Raw genomic sequence first — 17,806 nt, forward strand, 5'->3', positions numbered from 1 at the left:
TGAAATGAACAAAAGATAACCAGTTTATTTACTGGAAAGAGTTATGCATTACACCATATTCAGTTGGTAACATAAACCAAGGTATAAGAATTGATATATTGGCTTTTGGTTATTTTCTTAGCATTGGAGTGCCTTTTCCAACCATCGAGTGCATGATCAGATTACACAAATACAAGCACATATCATATATGGATTCTCTCATGAGACATTCACTTAGGATTGTCCACAATAAAAAAATTAAAAAGGACAAGCAATAATAAATTCATAAGAACATTTCTGAATGTAAAATAAATGCATATGTCTTTGAGAACAAGTTTCCCTTGAAATTTGGATTTTAAAAAATGATTAGCAACAAAAGAGTTTCTTAGGTCAGTCTTTTAGTCATGTTTTCATATGGTATTATCTGTAGGTGGAAACACTTCACATCATTTAATCCCAAAAGGCAGAATAACAAAATTGCAATTAAATGTAGGAATAGCAGAATCGTTACAACAACAATTATATCGTGTACAAATCAGGGTTGGCTACACATTACACAAATGTTAATATTGGAAAGAAATACAATTCAGAATCATGTATGGTTCATCATATATGTGTAGTCATGCAAATAAAAACACTGAGTAGATTACAAAAATATCATAAAAGATTTTCAAAGAATTTCTTTAATTGACTCTAACAGTCAAACCATGGAGCTTAAAAATTTTGTGGCAATAATGGCAAAATCATTTCTTTCCTCTAAGATTTGGTGCATAATCATATCTATAAACCTAAATGACAAAACGATTCATTATGGATATTCAATATTATTGAATAAGGATTTGTCAACAAAATGATGACATTTCTCTTTATAGTTCTCTGATCTTTGCTTTTAAATGACATTTTAGAAAGAAAAACATACAATCACACTAAAAGCATCCGATTTACTTCTCAGTGTTTTTATTAGAGAACCATAATGATCAGAGAATAATTCTGAAAGAAAAGTTCAAATAAAAATGTGTTCTCGACCAATGTTCCACAGCACTTAAACTCCAATCACAGAAATAATCTGGCTTGGTAGTTTATCCAGGTGTCAGTTTAAATCAGCCAAATTTAAATAACTCCAGAGGAAAGGGACAAAAATACATTGAGGATTAGAGCCATGCATTTCAATATGGAAAGGAGATCAGATATAGGTAGTAATCTCCTTACATTCCTAATGGAGAGAAGATAACAAGAGAAATAAGACTTCTATAGTGTTTGTATTATGAATATGGGAAAGCTTACATGATGTGAAATATCTCATGCAAACATTTTACACGCATACTTTTATGTACTCACACCCTTACAGTAAAGGCAATTAATTACTCCTCTTCTTCTTAAGTAGAATATTACTTTTGGAAAATCCTCGATTGGGGAACATATCTCAATACTAAATATCTTTTTCAGTTATACTTTGAATAAGAAGGATGAAAGAGATGCCTCGACAAAATCTTTCAGATGTCAACATAATTGGATCAGGCTACAAATGCAACAAATCAGGGACTTTAGCAGTTAATTTGGCATTTAAATAAAGATGAATTTACTTACAGATGCAACTCATCTGGGGGGTAATTACAGACAGTGGAAAAGGTCACTCGGGAGCTAGATTGGTCTCATCATCCATAGAAATGGATTACAAGGTAAAAATTACTTGTTGTTATCAGCACTGATCATGCCATCTCTCACAACTCCAGTTCAACAGCTTTTTGAAGAATTATGTCCCCTGTATTTGAAAACATAATCCTTCTAAATTTCTTGCAATCTTAAATACAAGGGTTATTTTAAATCATTCTGGTTTATAAACAAACAAAAAACCCTGGAGGACAATTTTTTTTTTTAATTGTGAACTTTGTCCTAAGAATTCCTTTTGAATCTAGTCCTACTTTATATCTACAATATCAATGTGTTTGGCCTCCTTGGGCTGAATCAGCACAGTTCCTTACTGGAAATTGATTAGTTTTTCTTGATGTGTCTTTCTGAAAGAAAGATTATGTCTTTTGTCTGCTGGATTATAACAATTACACATTAAATTTGCCATTCTTATCCTAGTAGAAAATATATTTCATTTCTTCTTTTTCATATTTTGAAATTCCTACTTGAGAATTGTAGAGGATTTTATTTACTGCTGTCCACATTCATAGTTGGTTCATTTGACCAACGTTTCATGGTTGTTTGAAACAGAAGGCCTAACTGTACAGGAATATTTTCCAAAGCATTAGAAAGAGGAAATACTGAGATTGAAGATCCTTTTAAGAAAAGATAAAACTTGAGAGGCATTTGCCCCCCTAAGAGATTACATACCTTCTATTTCCAAAGTATTCCTGAGGACATTTGTTTTTTTAGACTCTGACAATTGAGGCTTTTTATAATAAAATTACTAAAGATATTATGAAATATAACTGGAAGAAAAAATAATACCAATGATCTTGGTTTTTACCAGATATCTTGGAAAAATTAAGATTGCCATCTTATTTTCAAGGAATAAAATATTTTATGACTAACCAGCGTAACTTTAATGTATTTTTCAGTTCAAACGAAGCATAAGATTATGGAATCCTGGAATTATAATACATTATCACAAGATACCTTGCCACCAAACTCAATTCTTACTAGACAACCAATAATATTTAATTTTTGAAAAATCAATATTCCTTATGATTATCAATTTCAGTGATTCACTTTTCACTGTTAAAAATCTCTTTCATAGAGGCAATATAAATCCTTCACACTAAAGACCTAGCCTTTCTTATTCCAGGCTTAATAATGATATCTACAGCTTACAGCATCTCTCGTTTGTTAAGTTTCCTTTTCTTGAAGATCACTATTGTGCCTCCTCTTCCTTAGGCTAAATAAAAGTTTCACCTTTTTAAATAGGTCTTTCTTAATTATTTAACAACTTCCTATTTTCTCAAAGTTCTCCAAATTCCTCTTATTGAAGCAGAATTGGATGTATGAAAGGGATTTGATGAATCAGAAGTTGATAGGAAAAATAATCCAAGGGGCCTGTATACCCCTGTGCACTCAGGTCAAAGGCAATTTATTGCTCCTTTAAATAAAATTTAGTTTTTTAGATAAGATAAATCCTCAGTTATGGAAGCATTTCTGCATAATAACATCTTTTTAGGGTGGTAATTGTGCTTACTTTAAAAAAACTACCTAGTTACTTTGCTAACCACTCTTGCTGGTTACCTTTAATCTTTGCCCACTGTATTCCCAATAATTAGCCAGTATTTTTATTGTATTTCTGGAGTTGGTTTTTATTCTCCAAGTCTGTCTTCAATTAGTCTTACTGAGGCTCATTCTTTTTGATGTTCACTGATTCCTCAATTTTTCAATTTCCTTTTGAATCCTGATTTTTATTTTACAGGTACCAATTTTAACCAATGCTACACATATTTATTCTTTTAAATGCCTCTAAATAAATATGGATATGGCTCAGTTCAAACTATACTAAAAGATGCCACAGTGTAAATACATGGAATTCTCTCCTACAGCTTAGGGACTAGTATCTAATTTTGTGCTGAAAATTAGAAATTTATTTCCAAGTTTCTATATTTTCTTGGCAAAATTTTGCTAAAATTAACCATTTATAGAATTAATATTTCAAAACAAGCATTTCCCACTCTATCAAGATAAAGAACTGAAATAAAACCAGTATATAATAGACTCAATGGTAAACTTTCCATGGAGAGAAATAAATGTTTTGTCTGTAACTTGGCTTTCACAGGTTATAAATACAGAGAAAGGGAGCATGAAAGACTACTGCACTGCCAATAGGCAGTACTGCCCTGTAGTTACACACAGACAATTCTTACTGCTGAATTCCCTGTACTACCAACAAAATTGATGAGGCAATATAAGAAGACGTTCTGAGGTACTTTTTCAAAAGGCATATTTTCCCTCAGGCACAAATAGTTTTTATCAAAAGTCAACTTAGCAGCTATGCCACTTCTCAGGTCCGAAAACATGAAGCTTGTAAAGAAAAAAAGAAAGAAAAAAAAAGCAGGAGTGGGGATGGGGTAGTTTCTTTTAATTGAACTCCAACAAAATCCACACTATCTCAGTAATACTGGTACCAGGCAGATACAACACTAATAAAATGAAGAAAATGTTTAGGAACAGCAAGGCAATGCAGGTAGGAAAGAGCAGAACATTAGGTTGCCACGATCTGGACTTGGTGAAGATTTGTTTCTTGTTTCTGCACTTGAACCTGAATCTCTATTTTGGTAGATTTCCAGTTACTCCAAGTTGCATAATAAATGACACTGTTGAAAATAGCACTCATATAAGGAACTCGAAACCTCTTGGTTGCTTTGGTAATGGTGACCACTACTTAACAGGCTTACGAGTGATGAAAGCTCCTGCACTGTGCTTGATGATTACCAATTGGTTGCCATCTTTGATGGACCACACATTAATGTACCACCCACTCCCACTCATTAAGCTGAGATCTCCACTACTAGATCTCCGCTGTTAGAGCCCTGCATTGTTAACTACCTTTTACGTTAATGGTGAGGGTTGTTTTTGTCTTGAAGAGAACTTACAGGTATAGTTACATGAAAAGGTCAAACCGTCATGGTTTTAAATAAGTTAAGGCTACCTGACTAGACAAGGAATCAGGGCTAGGAGCAATTGTGTGGGCAACAGTTGATAGTTAAGGAGCCCAGGAGTGTTAGACCTTTCAGCTCAATTAGCTGTTTTCCTTGTTTGTCAGATTATGTGCAAAAGAAACTTTGCTATGAAAATCCATTGCCTTAAATCAAGTCATAAAAGTTACCCAGCAGAATCTGTTAAATAAACTAGGAACATGTACTATCTCAATATAATATAATGATTGTAGGCACCTGAGTGTTTGTCAAAAGTAGACAATGAGCTAAGGTTTATTATTGTTTTTTTGGCAAGGAAGATTCATTATGAAAAAAACCTAACAACAACAAAACATACAATTTTAATCAAAATTTGAACACTTTCTGGATAAATTAATTAACCAAAGGCTAACTTACATCTATCTATGTATGTATCTATCTATTTTCCCATTTGATACCTTTTTGCAGGAAAGACTCATAGTAGGACCCTGAATTTGGGAAAGTAAAAAAATTCTGGTCATTAAATAAACACACCTTTTTTTCCCTTCATGTTATTTAGCTTTCTTAACATTATCACACACACATACACACACACAAAGGAGCAGCACCAGTGCATCTACTTGTCGGCAATTTTAAAAAATTAAAGATGCTGTCAAAAGTTGAATAAGTCAATGAATCATAACATAGTCTTTCTTAGATTTACTTAATAATGTAAAGTGAAGAATTCTAGTTAAAAAAAAAGAACCAGCAGTTAATGAGCTACTGATCAGAAAATAAGTGCATAAACAATATCAGTGTAGCAGCAAAATACAGTTATTGTTAACATTCCGATGCACCTCATTTATTATTTTGTGCAAGAAATATGACCACGGTCTGGCCAATTCCAGATTTCAAACTAAGTTAAAACTCATACTTAATTGAGCAAATTATGTGTATCTAAAAATAAAGGAATTAATAAGTTCACCTCTCACAGAAATGATTTTTATAGACATAAATGATGTGGCAAATAAAGTATAAAATAAATATCAATGACAAAAAATATTGGAATCAACTTCTATAGCTGAATTTGAAGTACAAGGAAAGATGATTTTACAATATATGTATTTTTACATGGTCTTAGGTCTTTCTTATGCTATCGAGGTAAAGCCAGTCATCTGAGATACATAGTTCCTGTTTCCTTTTATTTTTTGTTTTTATTTAACTCAATCATAGCCATTTGATTGCAGAACTTTATCCATGACTTACAGAAACCGTAAAATGTTTCATCACACTGGAGTCTGTGCTTTGTGTTATTCTTCTTAACTTTCTCTCATCTTCCAAAAGGATGAACATGAATCCAATCCTACATCTCACAACTGAGAAGAAAACACCCGCTGGATCTCGGGCAGTGTCCTGTGTGTGTCTACAAAGCATTCACCTTAGATATCCATCCGTGGGAGATGAAGACTAGGGGTAAGGAGGCTTGGAGAGACAGTGGAGAGGGGCGCACTGCGGGCTGGAATGTGGCTGCTCGGCAGGGAGAGCTAGGTCAGGACTGAAAAGGAGAAACAAGCATGTCAGCAAGAAATGCCTTCACAGGGGGCCAGGCACACTTGTAAGGGTTAGAGAGACACAACCTTCTCATAGAAATTTTAAAAACATAAACACAAATTTTGCACAGAAAAGAATTAAATCTAAAGCATGCTAAGACGACTGCAGCTTTTCAAAAACAATGCACCAAAAAAAAAAAAAAAAAAGGAAAGAAAGAAAGAAAAGAAAAGAAACCTGTTAGGGAAATGACATGTAAATCCTTCCCCCAATGTCGCTCCATTCCATTTCTGTACACAGTCTCATTTCGCCTAGGATTCCGGATTAGCTGTAAGATTTCTTCAAGTCGGTTCTTTTAAAATTTTAACGTATGCACCAATCACCTGTGGATCTTGGTAAAATGTGGCACCTGATTCCATAGGTCTGGGGTGGGACCTGACAATCTTCATTTCCAACCAGCTCCCGGGGATGTAGACAATGTTAGACCAAAGCTTTAGAGGACCCTACAGTTCTCTGCTAGATCTAAACTCTGTAGGATAAGCCTAATTTGCTCTAAGGGTTCCCACTATTTGCTTTATTTGGCGGTGAAAATAGGACAGTTTTAAAACTTCCTATATGTTGAGCATATAATGCACGCTTCCAAACAACCACCTTTGGGAGCCTTCAGTATTTATTTATGTATGTATGTATGTATGTATGTATGTATGTATTTATTTATTTATTTTTAAAGGCTTTATTTATTTATTAATGAGAGAGAGAGAGAGAGAGAGGCAGAGACACAGGCAGAGGGAGAAGCAGGCTCCATGCAGGGAGCCTGACGTAGGGGGACTCGATCCTGGGTCTCCAGGATCATGCCCTGGGCTGAAGGTGGCGCCAAACCGCTGAGCCACCCAGGGCCGCCCAAGGGAGCCTTCAGTTTAAATGAATCCATAAATGTCCAGGCTCATTAATGTCTTGATGAATAATCTTAAAGGATAAAGGAATATAATTATTGAATTTCCTAAAGTAAAGTTACAAAACACATTTGGGTTTGGACCTTATCAAAGACGACTAATTGGGTTGGGGGACACAGAACTATGGGGATTTCTTTTAATTGAAAAAGACTGCTATTTTTCTAAAATTCTGCATTTCCTCCATCACATATTATGGAATTCAGTACTGTAGGATTCATTTCTGCCAGGAATAATATTTGAGAAAACTATTCATGGCTCAAATCATAGCCATTTAATTGAGCCATGGCTCAAATAAATAAATAAATAAATATTTAATAAATAATTTTTATTTTATCTATTTATTGTTTTTAAAGCTAATATTATCATTGAAGTCATTAGAATTAGTATTAAAAATCCTTTTTATCAGGATGCCTGTGTGGCTCAGCGGTTGAGCATCTCTCTTTGGCTCAGAATGTGATCCTGGGGTCCTGGGATCAAGTCCCACATTGGGCTCCTCAAAGGGAGCATGCTTCTCCCTCTGCCTATATCTCTGCCTCTCTCTGTGTGTCTCTCATGAATAAATAAATAAAATCTTAAAAAAAAATCCTTCTTATCTTTGGTACTGAAGTTATCCTTCAAGTATATCTCTTGAATTTTATTACGAAATTATAATTTTGTAAAATACTGATCCGCTTGAGGTCATCCTTACTTCCCAAACTCAACTGCTATGAATTCAGAGGAGAGTGCTCTTCTGTACTAGTTAGAGCAACCAGTAATAAAAATAATTTTTCCTACCTATTTTTAAAACATGGTAGGTAACCCTGGGAGAGCTGGAGCTTCAGCACAAGGATTAAAACGATTATTGCATGGCAAGGCTCTTCCTCCACCCTGTAGACAGAGTCAGATGGCCCAGGAAACACAGCAGCCTACAGACTCCCACAGACCTAACAGAGCTTCTCCCAGTTCTGCATGATTTAGAACAAGTTTCTTTTTTAGGGAACTAAACACGCTATTCAACATAAGTTGTGGCAAGTAGCATGGGGTGGTCATGTTATATAAGAAGAGCATTGGAAAACCTCATGTAGTTCAAATACTCTTCTCAATCAAGGAAGACAAGTATTTCTCTTCTTTTCTTTTCCTTAGTGAACATATAGTACGATACTGGTTTCTGGAAGAAGATAAGCATTTCTGCTTGACCAGCTGGAGGGTATAGCAACAGCTTAACTACAGGTTATAGTTTGCTTGGCCCAACACCATCACATTATGTTAGTCATGATGATTTAAAATTTTGTTCATTATTTCAGTTTTCTTACATAAAGTGAGGGATCATAAATACTTAATATTATACAATTTCTAATATTTTACATTTGCATAAAGTACAATCACACTACATAGATTATGAAGAAATATGTTCTTGGCTTACTTATTTAGCTATAAATATTTGATAAGTTACAATTATTTCAGGTATAGGCTGTATTCAGTTCTGATTGCTAACCACCTTCAGGAACCCACTTGTTATTCAACCTTTACATTTAAGAACTGCTTTTTGTAGGGAGATCATGTTGTAAACAGTAGGCTTAAGACATAAAAATGAGTATTTCCTCAGAAAGTTTCTTTTTTTGTCCAAGTAAGTGACTATTTGATAGAAGGGGAGAAGTGCTAAATCTCAAACATCTCCATATATTTAAATATTACATCCAAGGCTGCCACACATTGGGCCTTCCCTTTACATGATATTTATTATCTATAAATAACTTTAATAATTTAGCTAACAGAATCAGTCTATAAGAAACATATATGGAAAATATGAGGAAAATGCTCATTTATTCAAAACCATACACCTAAAAAGTTATCTGAACATACATTATGAGCTGAAGGAAGTGGAAAACAGTTTTTATTGTGAGAAACAGAGAGAGAGAGCACTGATCTAAAGTTACTCAACATAGTGAGCAGATTTTATTTCTCATGTTTCTCATTAAGAAAATGCCCCTTCCTTTTCACTTCAGGGATAAAGAGTCAACATTAGTGATTTAAATTCTCTGATTATGCTCCTCACAGCATAATTAAAATTGGTGAACTTTTCCCAGCAGTAGAGTGGCATACCCTGGCACTTAGGACAATGTGTGCCAGACTCATTGGGCTCAGTTGCTTTCAGGATGGGTGACCCTGGAGAAGTCACATTACCTTCTTTTCCTCCTCCGTTTCCTGGTTTAAAAATGGGTGTGATAATGCCTACCTTCTAGGTGTCATAATGATTAATAAGTGTGACATGTCATGTACACGGTAAGAATTTAAATGTTGGCTGTTAATTTTTCTGCCACAAAGTGACAAGAGCAGTGAGGGCATTAAATCTGATTCATTTGGCAGCAGGCATGGGTGGGAAGGAAGCCAATTATAATCCCAGTGACTTTGAAATGGAGTTTCTTCAGGTCTATATGGATTTTATCATTTCTCTGTGGGGACCTCAAAGGGAACCATGGAAACCCGGCCTATGCTATATTCACATGAGTAGAAACTGGAAACATTTGTAATTCATTAAATTGCTTTTTTTTTTTAAAGTAAATCATCCCTGTGAAGGTGTAGCAAGCAACCTAAATTCTGTAAGCTCAGAAGATACGGAACTGGGAACTGGGGCAGGTAACCATTTAGTCAAACTAGTTCCTTAAAAAAAAAAAAAAAAAAAAGGCAAAGTGAAATAAAATCAAACTGAAAAAATTCCCCCATCGGCCTTCCCATTCTTTACCTAATTGAAATACTTAAGGAAGGAAGCTTCTCCATTCTTTCCCCACGCAAATTAGAAAAAGAGGCCACAGACCTTTGGCCTTGAAGAATGGTTAGGTACTGAGAACGGTTAGTAATAGTAACAGTGAGAGCACACTATGCATGAGGCCTGTGCCACACTGAATCCCTCAAAACTATTCTCTTCCTTACTTTACAAGTGAAAACAACAATGACTATGACAACACACACATACACACACAGAATCTTTGCCAGCAAAAGCAACTTTCCATGATTACACAACTAGCAGGGGGTAGAGATGGGATTTAAACCCAAGCAATCTCCTCCAGAGTTCATCTACTCATTCCTGTGATTAATAGGTGCTGACCATTGGTGGTGTGCCTGGTGCTGTCCCAGGTCCTGGGTGGGTGGGGTGCTTGTCAGACAATGGCCTGTGGGGTGAGACTCTATGTTCTTTACCACTATACACACAGAGTCCCACTACGATGGGTCTGGACATTTATAATATTTTCAGTTACTTACATAATTAAAATAACTCTACAGCTGGCTGCCGTAATAAAATGGCATTCATATGTTCACAAAGAATGTTCTGGAAGTAAAAACTCTGTTGTTGGAATCCTGTCGGCAGACTAGACACCCATCAGGAGACACTGGCTTGAGACCTTTTGAATCATGGACCTTCTCCTGCTAAGTCCACGTCTCACTTCTCCAAATGGCCGCACGACCACCTCTGAGACCAAGCCACACAGGGGCTTTGGCTGCCGCTGTGTTTCTGCGGAGCATCTGTGGCTCGCTGGCTTGCATGGCTCTAACCCGTGACCACAGGCAGCCTGCTACTGACATCTATTCCTGACATACATTGAAATATATTTAGGCCTGCCCCTACTCAAAAACAGCCTTGTCCTGGTAGAAGAGTGACATGTTCACTAAAATAGGGGAAGAACAAAAAGTAGACTATAAAAGCCTCAGCCGGCTACAAAAATGTCACACCGTCAGAGGGCAACTAACTGGAGATGAAGTATTACACAAAGATGTAAGCAAGGTCCTGAGGGGGTGCTCTGATGCTGAGTGGGAGTTCACCCACATGGAGGTAAATTCATGATGGATTTGCAAAGCTTTCACTGGAGTGGAGATTGTCAACAATCTCTTCAATTTAGTGTCCAGCAGTATGAAAAGCTGCCTTTAAAATTCTTCAGTTAATCTCACATAAAGCCATCACCGCAGATATTTTTTTAAAAGGCCAACTGTAAGTTTTTCTCCACCCTTCAAAATCAGTTTTAATGAGGATATCGTGAGTGGAGAAAAAACCAGAAACACTCACAAAGTTGTCTTGGAACAGACATGAGGGATGCTTTCTATTCTTCTTGCTTATTTGTCTGAGAAATATTTGCTAAGGGCAGAAGTCAAGCACAAGAAAAAGTAGGGCAAACATCCTAGTAATTCCAGGTTTTATATTTTGGAAGGTAGTGAACCACTGGATTAATCCTAGCATTTACTCGTACAAGGGAGCTGAAGGCAGCCCTTAGTCTACCCACCAGTGGCCAATAAAATAAACTCTAGCTCTCTTGTATTTCTGCTGGGCACATGGAGACTTCAGGTAGCCAGTGTATATGTTAGCATAGCCCATATTTAAGATAAAATGTAGCAAATATAATTATGGATAGGAAGTTATGGTTTTGGAAAGGAGAGCTTGGGATCCATGGATCTGACATGCAGCTGGGTGAGAAGAGAAAGGACGTCCGAATTTACCTGACAGTTGGGCAGTCTTGCCTCCTGGCTAGTTGTGAGCACTGTGGCGGTACGGAGGCAGCAGGCTGCTGACAATCTACAAGAAACTGATAAATTAGACATGTATACAAAGAGATGACAGAGCATCGTGTTAGTAACAGTAACTAAAGCAGTTGCCTGAGAGATTTAGTGAGGAATGTGCATTCATATAGAAACATCTGACATTTATCCCCACCCCCCACCGCATGATGCCAATAGAAGAGACGTTTTTCTGAATTAAATCCAGTATTTGAAAATTAGTGATACAAAACTGGTAGTGAGATTTCTCAAGTACATTAGGACATATGTGGCCATTCATATTTGGTATCTGGATACATCTAAAAATAAGGGGTCTATTAATATAATGAAAGATCTTCAAGTTCTGAACTTGAACATGATGGCAGTTACTTGCTTAGCACTTAGATCTGCTTAACCAAAATGGAATATATTCAGATAACTGCCTTTATTGTCAGGACACATGGGCATATTGTCAATCCCATAACTACACTGAAAAAAGCAAGCATGCAACACAATATTTTCCATGATTAATAAGATATCAGAGGAAGAAATCATCTTTATAGTTTTCTGAGAATTTTATTAATCAAAAGCAAGACTTGTTAGCAGGAATAGTAGGTTTGTTATATAGTAAATTGATAGTAACTTGGACTGATGGAGAAAGCTAACCTGAATGGGAAATCTACTTCTGTTTTATTTTTGACATTTTAAAGTCACATAATATAACTCATGCTAGGTTAACAAAATGCTAGCTATCAAAACTCCATATTTAAAGCTGATCAGTTATGTTAATCATCTACTCCAAGAAAGACCATGTGCTGAGAGTTCTAAAATAATCAAAGGACAGTCTGTTTATTGGTACCAGGCTGACTGTACTAGAGCCACCCGAGAAGCTGGTTAGAAATGCATATGTTATATTTCTGCAAAAAGATTTTGCAAAAAAGTTAAACTTTGAGTTTGACTTGAAAATTCAATTATTTTCAAATAATTGCAGCATGTCCTCTCACTAACTGCTTAGACCGCGTATTTGCTTAGCAAATCTCTTCCCTTATTTGTTAGATAGATAATACTAAAGCTAAATTATCACTACACCTAGATTTACAGGCTTGGATTATTGAGGTTCTACTGAAATTTACTTTCACAGGCCTAAGTATCACTTTTCAAAGGCCAGTATATCCTCATTACAGCAAAATCTGCCTAAGAATTCCAAAATTCATGAAAACTGCTGATGCTTCTGTTTACAACAGTGAAAACACACTAAAGCTGTCTGTGATGCAAAGTAGACAGGCTTGATTTGCGTTCATTCAAGAGAACATCATTTCTGAAGGGAGCCTTTCATAGGTAATCTTTGTTGCAGAGTAGTTTATTAATTATTACCTATTAATAAGAACAAGATCTGCTTCTCATTGAGTAGCTGGTGTTCAGAATATCACACTCAATAAAAGTCCTTCAAATGTAACAAGTAGTTCTATCTTCTCCACTTTGGGGAGTTCTTTTTATTTTTTTTTTTCCTCCTTCAACTCTATGCTTGTCATTTTGTAGCCTGATTAGCCCAATGATTCCCTTTTGTAGAAACTCAGAGTCTTATAGGATGAATTCCTTCATGCTCCTTTTATCTTTTCCAACAGCTTTCCTATCTAAGTGATAATTTAGAGATGTCTTGGACTCCTTCAGATAATGCTTCTGAGATGGTCAGCAGATGAGCAGTTTTAAGTTAACCAGGAGAGTGCTGCCCTCCTATGGTGTATTAGGGTAAATACAATAGATATAAATGAAAATAAATCTAAAAACATTCTGGAATTTGGCCTCAGGTCTTCCGTTTCCAAGGTGGTATAAATGAAGCACTTCTATAGCAAAATTTTGGCCTCTAAGGATTGACAAATCTTAGAGTAATTCGAGTATTTACATGGTTTAAAATTTTTCATATCTCACATTAGAAATGATTTTTTTGTTAATGCAGTTATAGATTATTATTCATTCAAAATATGCTCTGTGATAAAATTTAGGAAGCAGGTGAGCAGGACTATGGTGCACTCCCTTAATGAATTGCTTAATAAGTGGTAGATATTCCTTATATTTGTAGTGAATACCACATTTTTCTCCTTTAGAAGTAAAATCATCTCTGGGCTAATTATTTATTATTTTGTACTTATTATTTATAAGTACTTAGCTAAGTGTTATCTTTGAAGGATAAAAAGCAAATTCTACAGCTAAGATGGTGACAGATGAAAAAAATAAAGTTAGAAAAATATCATATTGCTCTGACTCAATTGTCTTCTAAATCTCTCTTCTCAGGTTAACAGCCCTCCGATTACATATACATCTAACTCAGCTGAGCAGGATGTGTATTAACATGTACTTTGTAAAATGAAAGGGGTGAGTTAGGAGCTTAGGGAAGTCCCTCCCAGTTCTGGGATGCTGTAGGCTCTACATAATCTCACCTTCTCTTTCTAGAATCTACTCTGAGGTAGACTAACTCTTAAAGGAGCATGGCCTCGTCTCATTATTTTTGAGGGCATAAAAGATGACAATTATGTGACTCAAGCAGGATGCGTTAAAGAAACTGCACCAGCCACTGCTGTCATCTAGGCCACCAGAACTCATTTCAACCATTCAACAATCAAGTTATTAAACTTGGATGTGTTCAAAACTGCTAGGCATTGGGGACAAAGGGAAAACAGAGAAGATAGGTCCCTGGCCAATTGGGTAAGACAAGCATATTCAACCAGCAATTATAATGAAGTGTCACAATGATGATGGTGGTGATGAGGATGGTGATGATAATAGCACCTAACACTTGTTTATTATAGCTTACCATGTGCCAGGCACTGTGTAGGCACTTAACCTGTATGCTCTCCTGTAACCCTGTTTTATTCATTGCAGTTGATGGATGAGGAAAGAGGGACTTAGGTTAAGTAACTAGCCAGAGTCCACTAAGAGATGGATCTGAATTTGAATCCAGGATTGTATGACCCAAAGGCTGGATTGAATTTACAGACATATAACTACATTGCTTTCCAAGGTAGGGAAATGTAGGGATCACAGGGCAGAAACACTTAACTAAATCTAAGGGGTCAGGGGACGCTTCCTGGAGGTTGTAAGATCTAGGCTAATGCCAGAAAAACAAGTTAGCTAAAGAACTTCTTGGCAACTATAAAGAGTTTATGGTCTCTACTAATAGGAATAAAATATTTCATCATAAAATTAAAGTTTTTCAAAATGCTCAGAACTGAATTAGATAACACTGTACATTCATAAGGTTACAGGCCTGAGAAGTGTCAGAGCATACCCAAGATATTGTTAGTGCCTCAAGGGTAGATGAATAAGGGATATTATAGCTTAAAGCATCTTAGGTCTATACTGACCTACACAGGAAGAGCACCCATGTATGGCACTCCTCCATGAACAAGAGTCCATTTGAAAGGAAGGTTAAAAAAAAAGGAAAGAGAAAGAAGGAAGGAAATTATTTGCTGAATCAACATGATTTAGTTTCTCTTAGGAACTTTATTTTATCTATTTTAAGCCTTAGCAACACTCCAGAGGTATTATTTTCATTGTTCCTACCATAAGAAAATAAATATTTGATATATGGGACTATAACCAAAATCTTATATAACTCTGAGGCTATTTTTCCCCCTTTAACATTTTTCCTGGCAACAGAAACAAATACTGAACTGGCATCATAGTAGGTGCTCCACAAACATTCTTTGATTAAATTAATACACGATCATCATGTATATTAACTCACCCATGGTCACACAGCTAGGAAGTGGCACAGCAGGGATTTAAGGTCAGACTTTTCTGATGCTGAGGCCTGTTTTCTACTCACTACTCTGGCTGGCTCTCAAATCGATACCAGCTACCTCTAGAAAATATCAGGGTCATAGAGTCAAAGAAACATAAATAAGAACGCCACCAGGCAGTTAAGGTAGTAATTTGAAGGCAACTAATTACTTCAAAAACACAAAACAGGGTAAAAGGTGCAAGAATGGGGATGATATTCAATTTCTATAAATTGACGAATAGGGAGAGAAAGTCTGATTATAGGGTTTTCCCCTCAGGCTTCTACTACTTCTAACTTCCTACTGCAGTTTACAAAATGAACCAATTTTCTAAAAGTCACTGCCTTACAAAGTCCCGTGAGCCCACTGGTGGCCCTTTGGGAAGGGAGGGAGAACCTCATGTGGAAGGAAGCAGGGAACCCCTCTGTGCTTGGGTTCCACACCGGGCTCAGCTGCAGTACTGAGAGGTGGGTGAGGACCTGTGGGTGAAAGCTGATCTGTGGAGACCATACCCGGCAGTTCTGTGGCTGTGCAGACGGCTTCCTTGGTACCCAGATGCTCTGTGGGAAGTTGAGCGGTGGCTCTCTGTGGCAAACAGTCTCCTAAAGAATGGTCAGCACCCCAGCCCCTGGTTTTCCAGACCTGACAACTAATGCATCCCCACCATTTCATGAGCATCCCTACCTTCCCTCATGACCACAACCCCTCCAGGTGTTACACACTTTCTATGAAAACCCTCTTTGTCACCCAAGTTTTCCTCAGGCCAAATAATGTAAGTTCTTCCTCACAGGACACATTTTCAACTTGATTCACTCTCCTTGCTCTTTGAGCATGTTCCATTGTGTGCAACAATCTTCTAAAAATGAGGGGTTTCAAAAGGAAATCATGTGGGATAAGAGGTGACTGGTGGAGTAGAGTGGCAATCTTGCCTCATTTGAGATACCCCCATTCTATTAAAAAGAGCAGAAGCCTGCATGGCAAATTTTTTTTGGCAGCCATGTCACACTGCTGTTTCATATGACTTACTTTGCCTACAGATGGTGCTATCAAGTTATGCTTCCTCCATCCTGTACTTGGGCTGTCTGGAATCCCAGTGCAATATTTAATTTTTTTATTTATTTATTTAAACAATCTCTATACCCAAAGTGGAGCTTGAACTCATGACCCTGAGATCAAAAGTGGCACGCTCCTCTGACTGAGCCAGCCAGGCACCTCTCATATACTTCTATGTTTATCTCTAGTAAATCTCACCTTTTCCTACCTGATGCATCTTTTAGATCCTATTCTATAATCTAGCATATTAACTTCCTCTCCCTCTTTTTTCTCCTTTAAATCAGAAAATGTGATAATCACGACCTTAATATCTTCATCTAAGATTAGTAGCCAATAACAGGGTCGGGCTAAGTAGAGACCATATTTCATAAATATCCATCTATGAATTTGGGTCCTTTGAAGATGTCATTCAACAAGTTACGGACCCAAACAATTACATCATCATCTAGAATTTTCTCTATTTGTCTAAAAAATATTTTAAAATACCTGGTTCGTTGTTTGCCAAAATTCAGGTATATTATGTTACCACTTTCCCTGATCTTATGAGATGAAGAATGAAAATAAGTTTAGCATAAATCATTCTTGATGAGCTCATGCTGGGTGTTAGTAATCCCTATTCTATACTGAGCATATGAAACACATTCACTTCCAGAAATTTGCCTAGGATCAGCCTCAAGGTTGTTGGTCCACAGATTAGAGAAACATCTTTCTTTTCCTCTGTATAAAAACTCTATTTCCATATTTCTTCCTCTGACCCACATAGGAATTCACCTTCTCACTTCCATATTCTATTTATCCCTGGGCACCTTTTACTCTATCTTTCATAAGGCCATGATTTTTTTTTAGTATCTTTCCTTCAACAAAAGTGGGGAGGAAAGGCATGTGTGTTTTCCTTTCTTTCCCTTCTCATTTAAAAATGGCAACTCACACACTTCAAAAATTGGTGGGAAAAATGAAAATTCATGATACAAACAGCAAACATGCCTCTTGGTGAGACAGTTAATATCTTTGTTAACTTGGTATACTATTTCAGGACTATTAAAGAAAATTTCAGTAATTAAATTTGCCTACTTAAACAATTGCTGTCATAAAATGACATTGCTGTTATTTTTCAAATAGATATCACTTTGGAACAAATATGTTATGTAGCTGGAGTAAATGGTCCATATTCACTAAGGACCTTTCAATGAGGACAAATGATTAATAGGAGAAAAGCAAGAATGTTTAATGATCAAAGTTATTAAACAGAAGGTTGACAGAAATACTTACGGATTGTTCTAAAATAACTCCCTAGTGAATGTCAAAGTATAGAGACATTCTCTTTTGTGTCCTTATGGGAGATAAAAGGATATCCCTCTTTCTACTTTCTGCACACCTGGCTATATCT

General features: G+C 36.4%; 1 protein-coding gene across 7 annotated transcripts in view; it reads right to left on the minus strand.

Moving 5' to 3' along the window:
* Positions 1 to 17,806, minus strand: part of BICD1 (BICD cargo adaptor 1) — a 224,753-nt gene continuing 206,947 nt past the window's right edge. For 2 of the 7 annotated variants that reach the window (XR_012002908.1, XM_072765612.1), the window contains 2 exons: positions 11,552 to 11,637; positions 1 to 6,138 (listed from right to left, as the gene is read on the minus strand). Coding sequence is in view for 5 of the 7 variants with exons in the window: in XM_072765612.1 (XP_072621713.1) it covers positions 6,051 to 6,138; positions 11,552 to 11,637 (174 nt within the window). In the remaining 2 variants the exon portion in view is untranslated. The remainder of the gene's footprint in view (positions 6,139 to 11,551; positions 11,638 to 17,806) is intronic. The other 5 variants (XM_026000092.2, XM_026000091.2, XM_026000094.2 and 2 more) reach the window with 3 other exon arrangements.

Source organism: Vulpes vulpes, chromosome 8, assembly GCF_048418805.1.
Source record: "Vulpes vulpes isolate BD-2025 chromosome 8, VulVul3, whole genome shotgun sequence".
NCBI lineage: Eukaryota > Metazoa > Chordata > Mammalia > Carnivora > Canidae > Vulpes > Vulpes vulpes.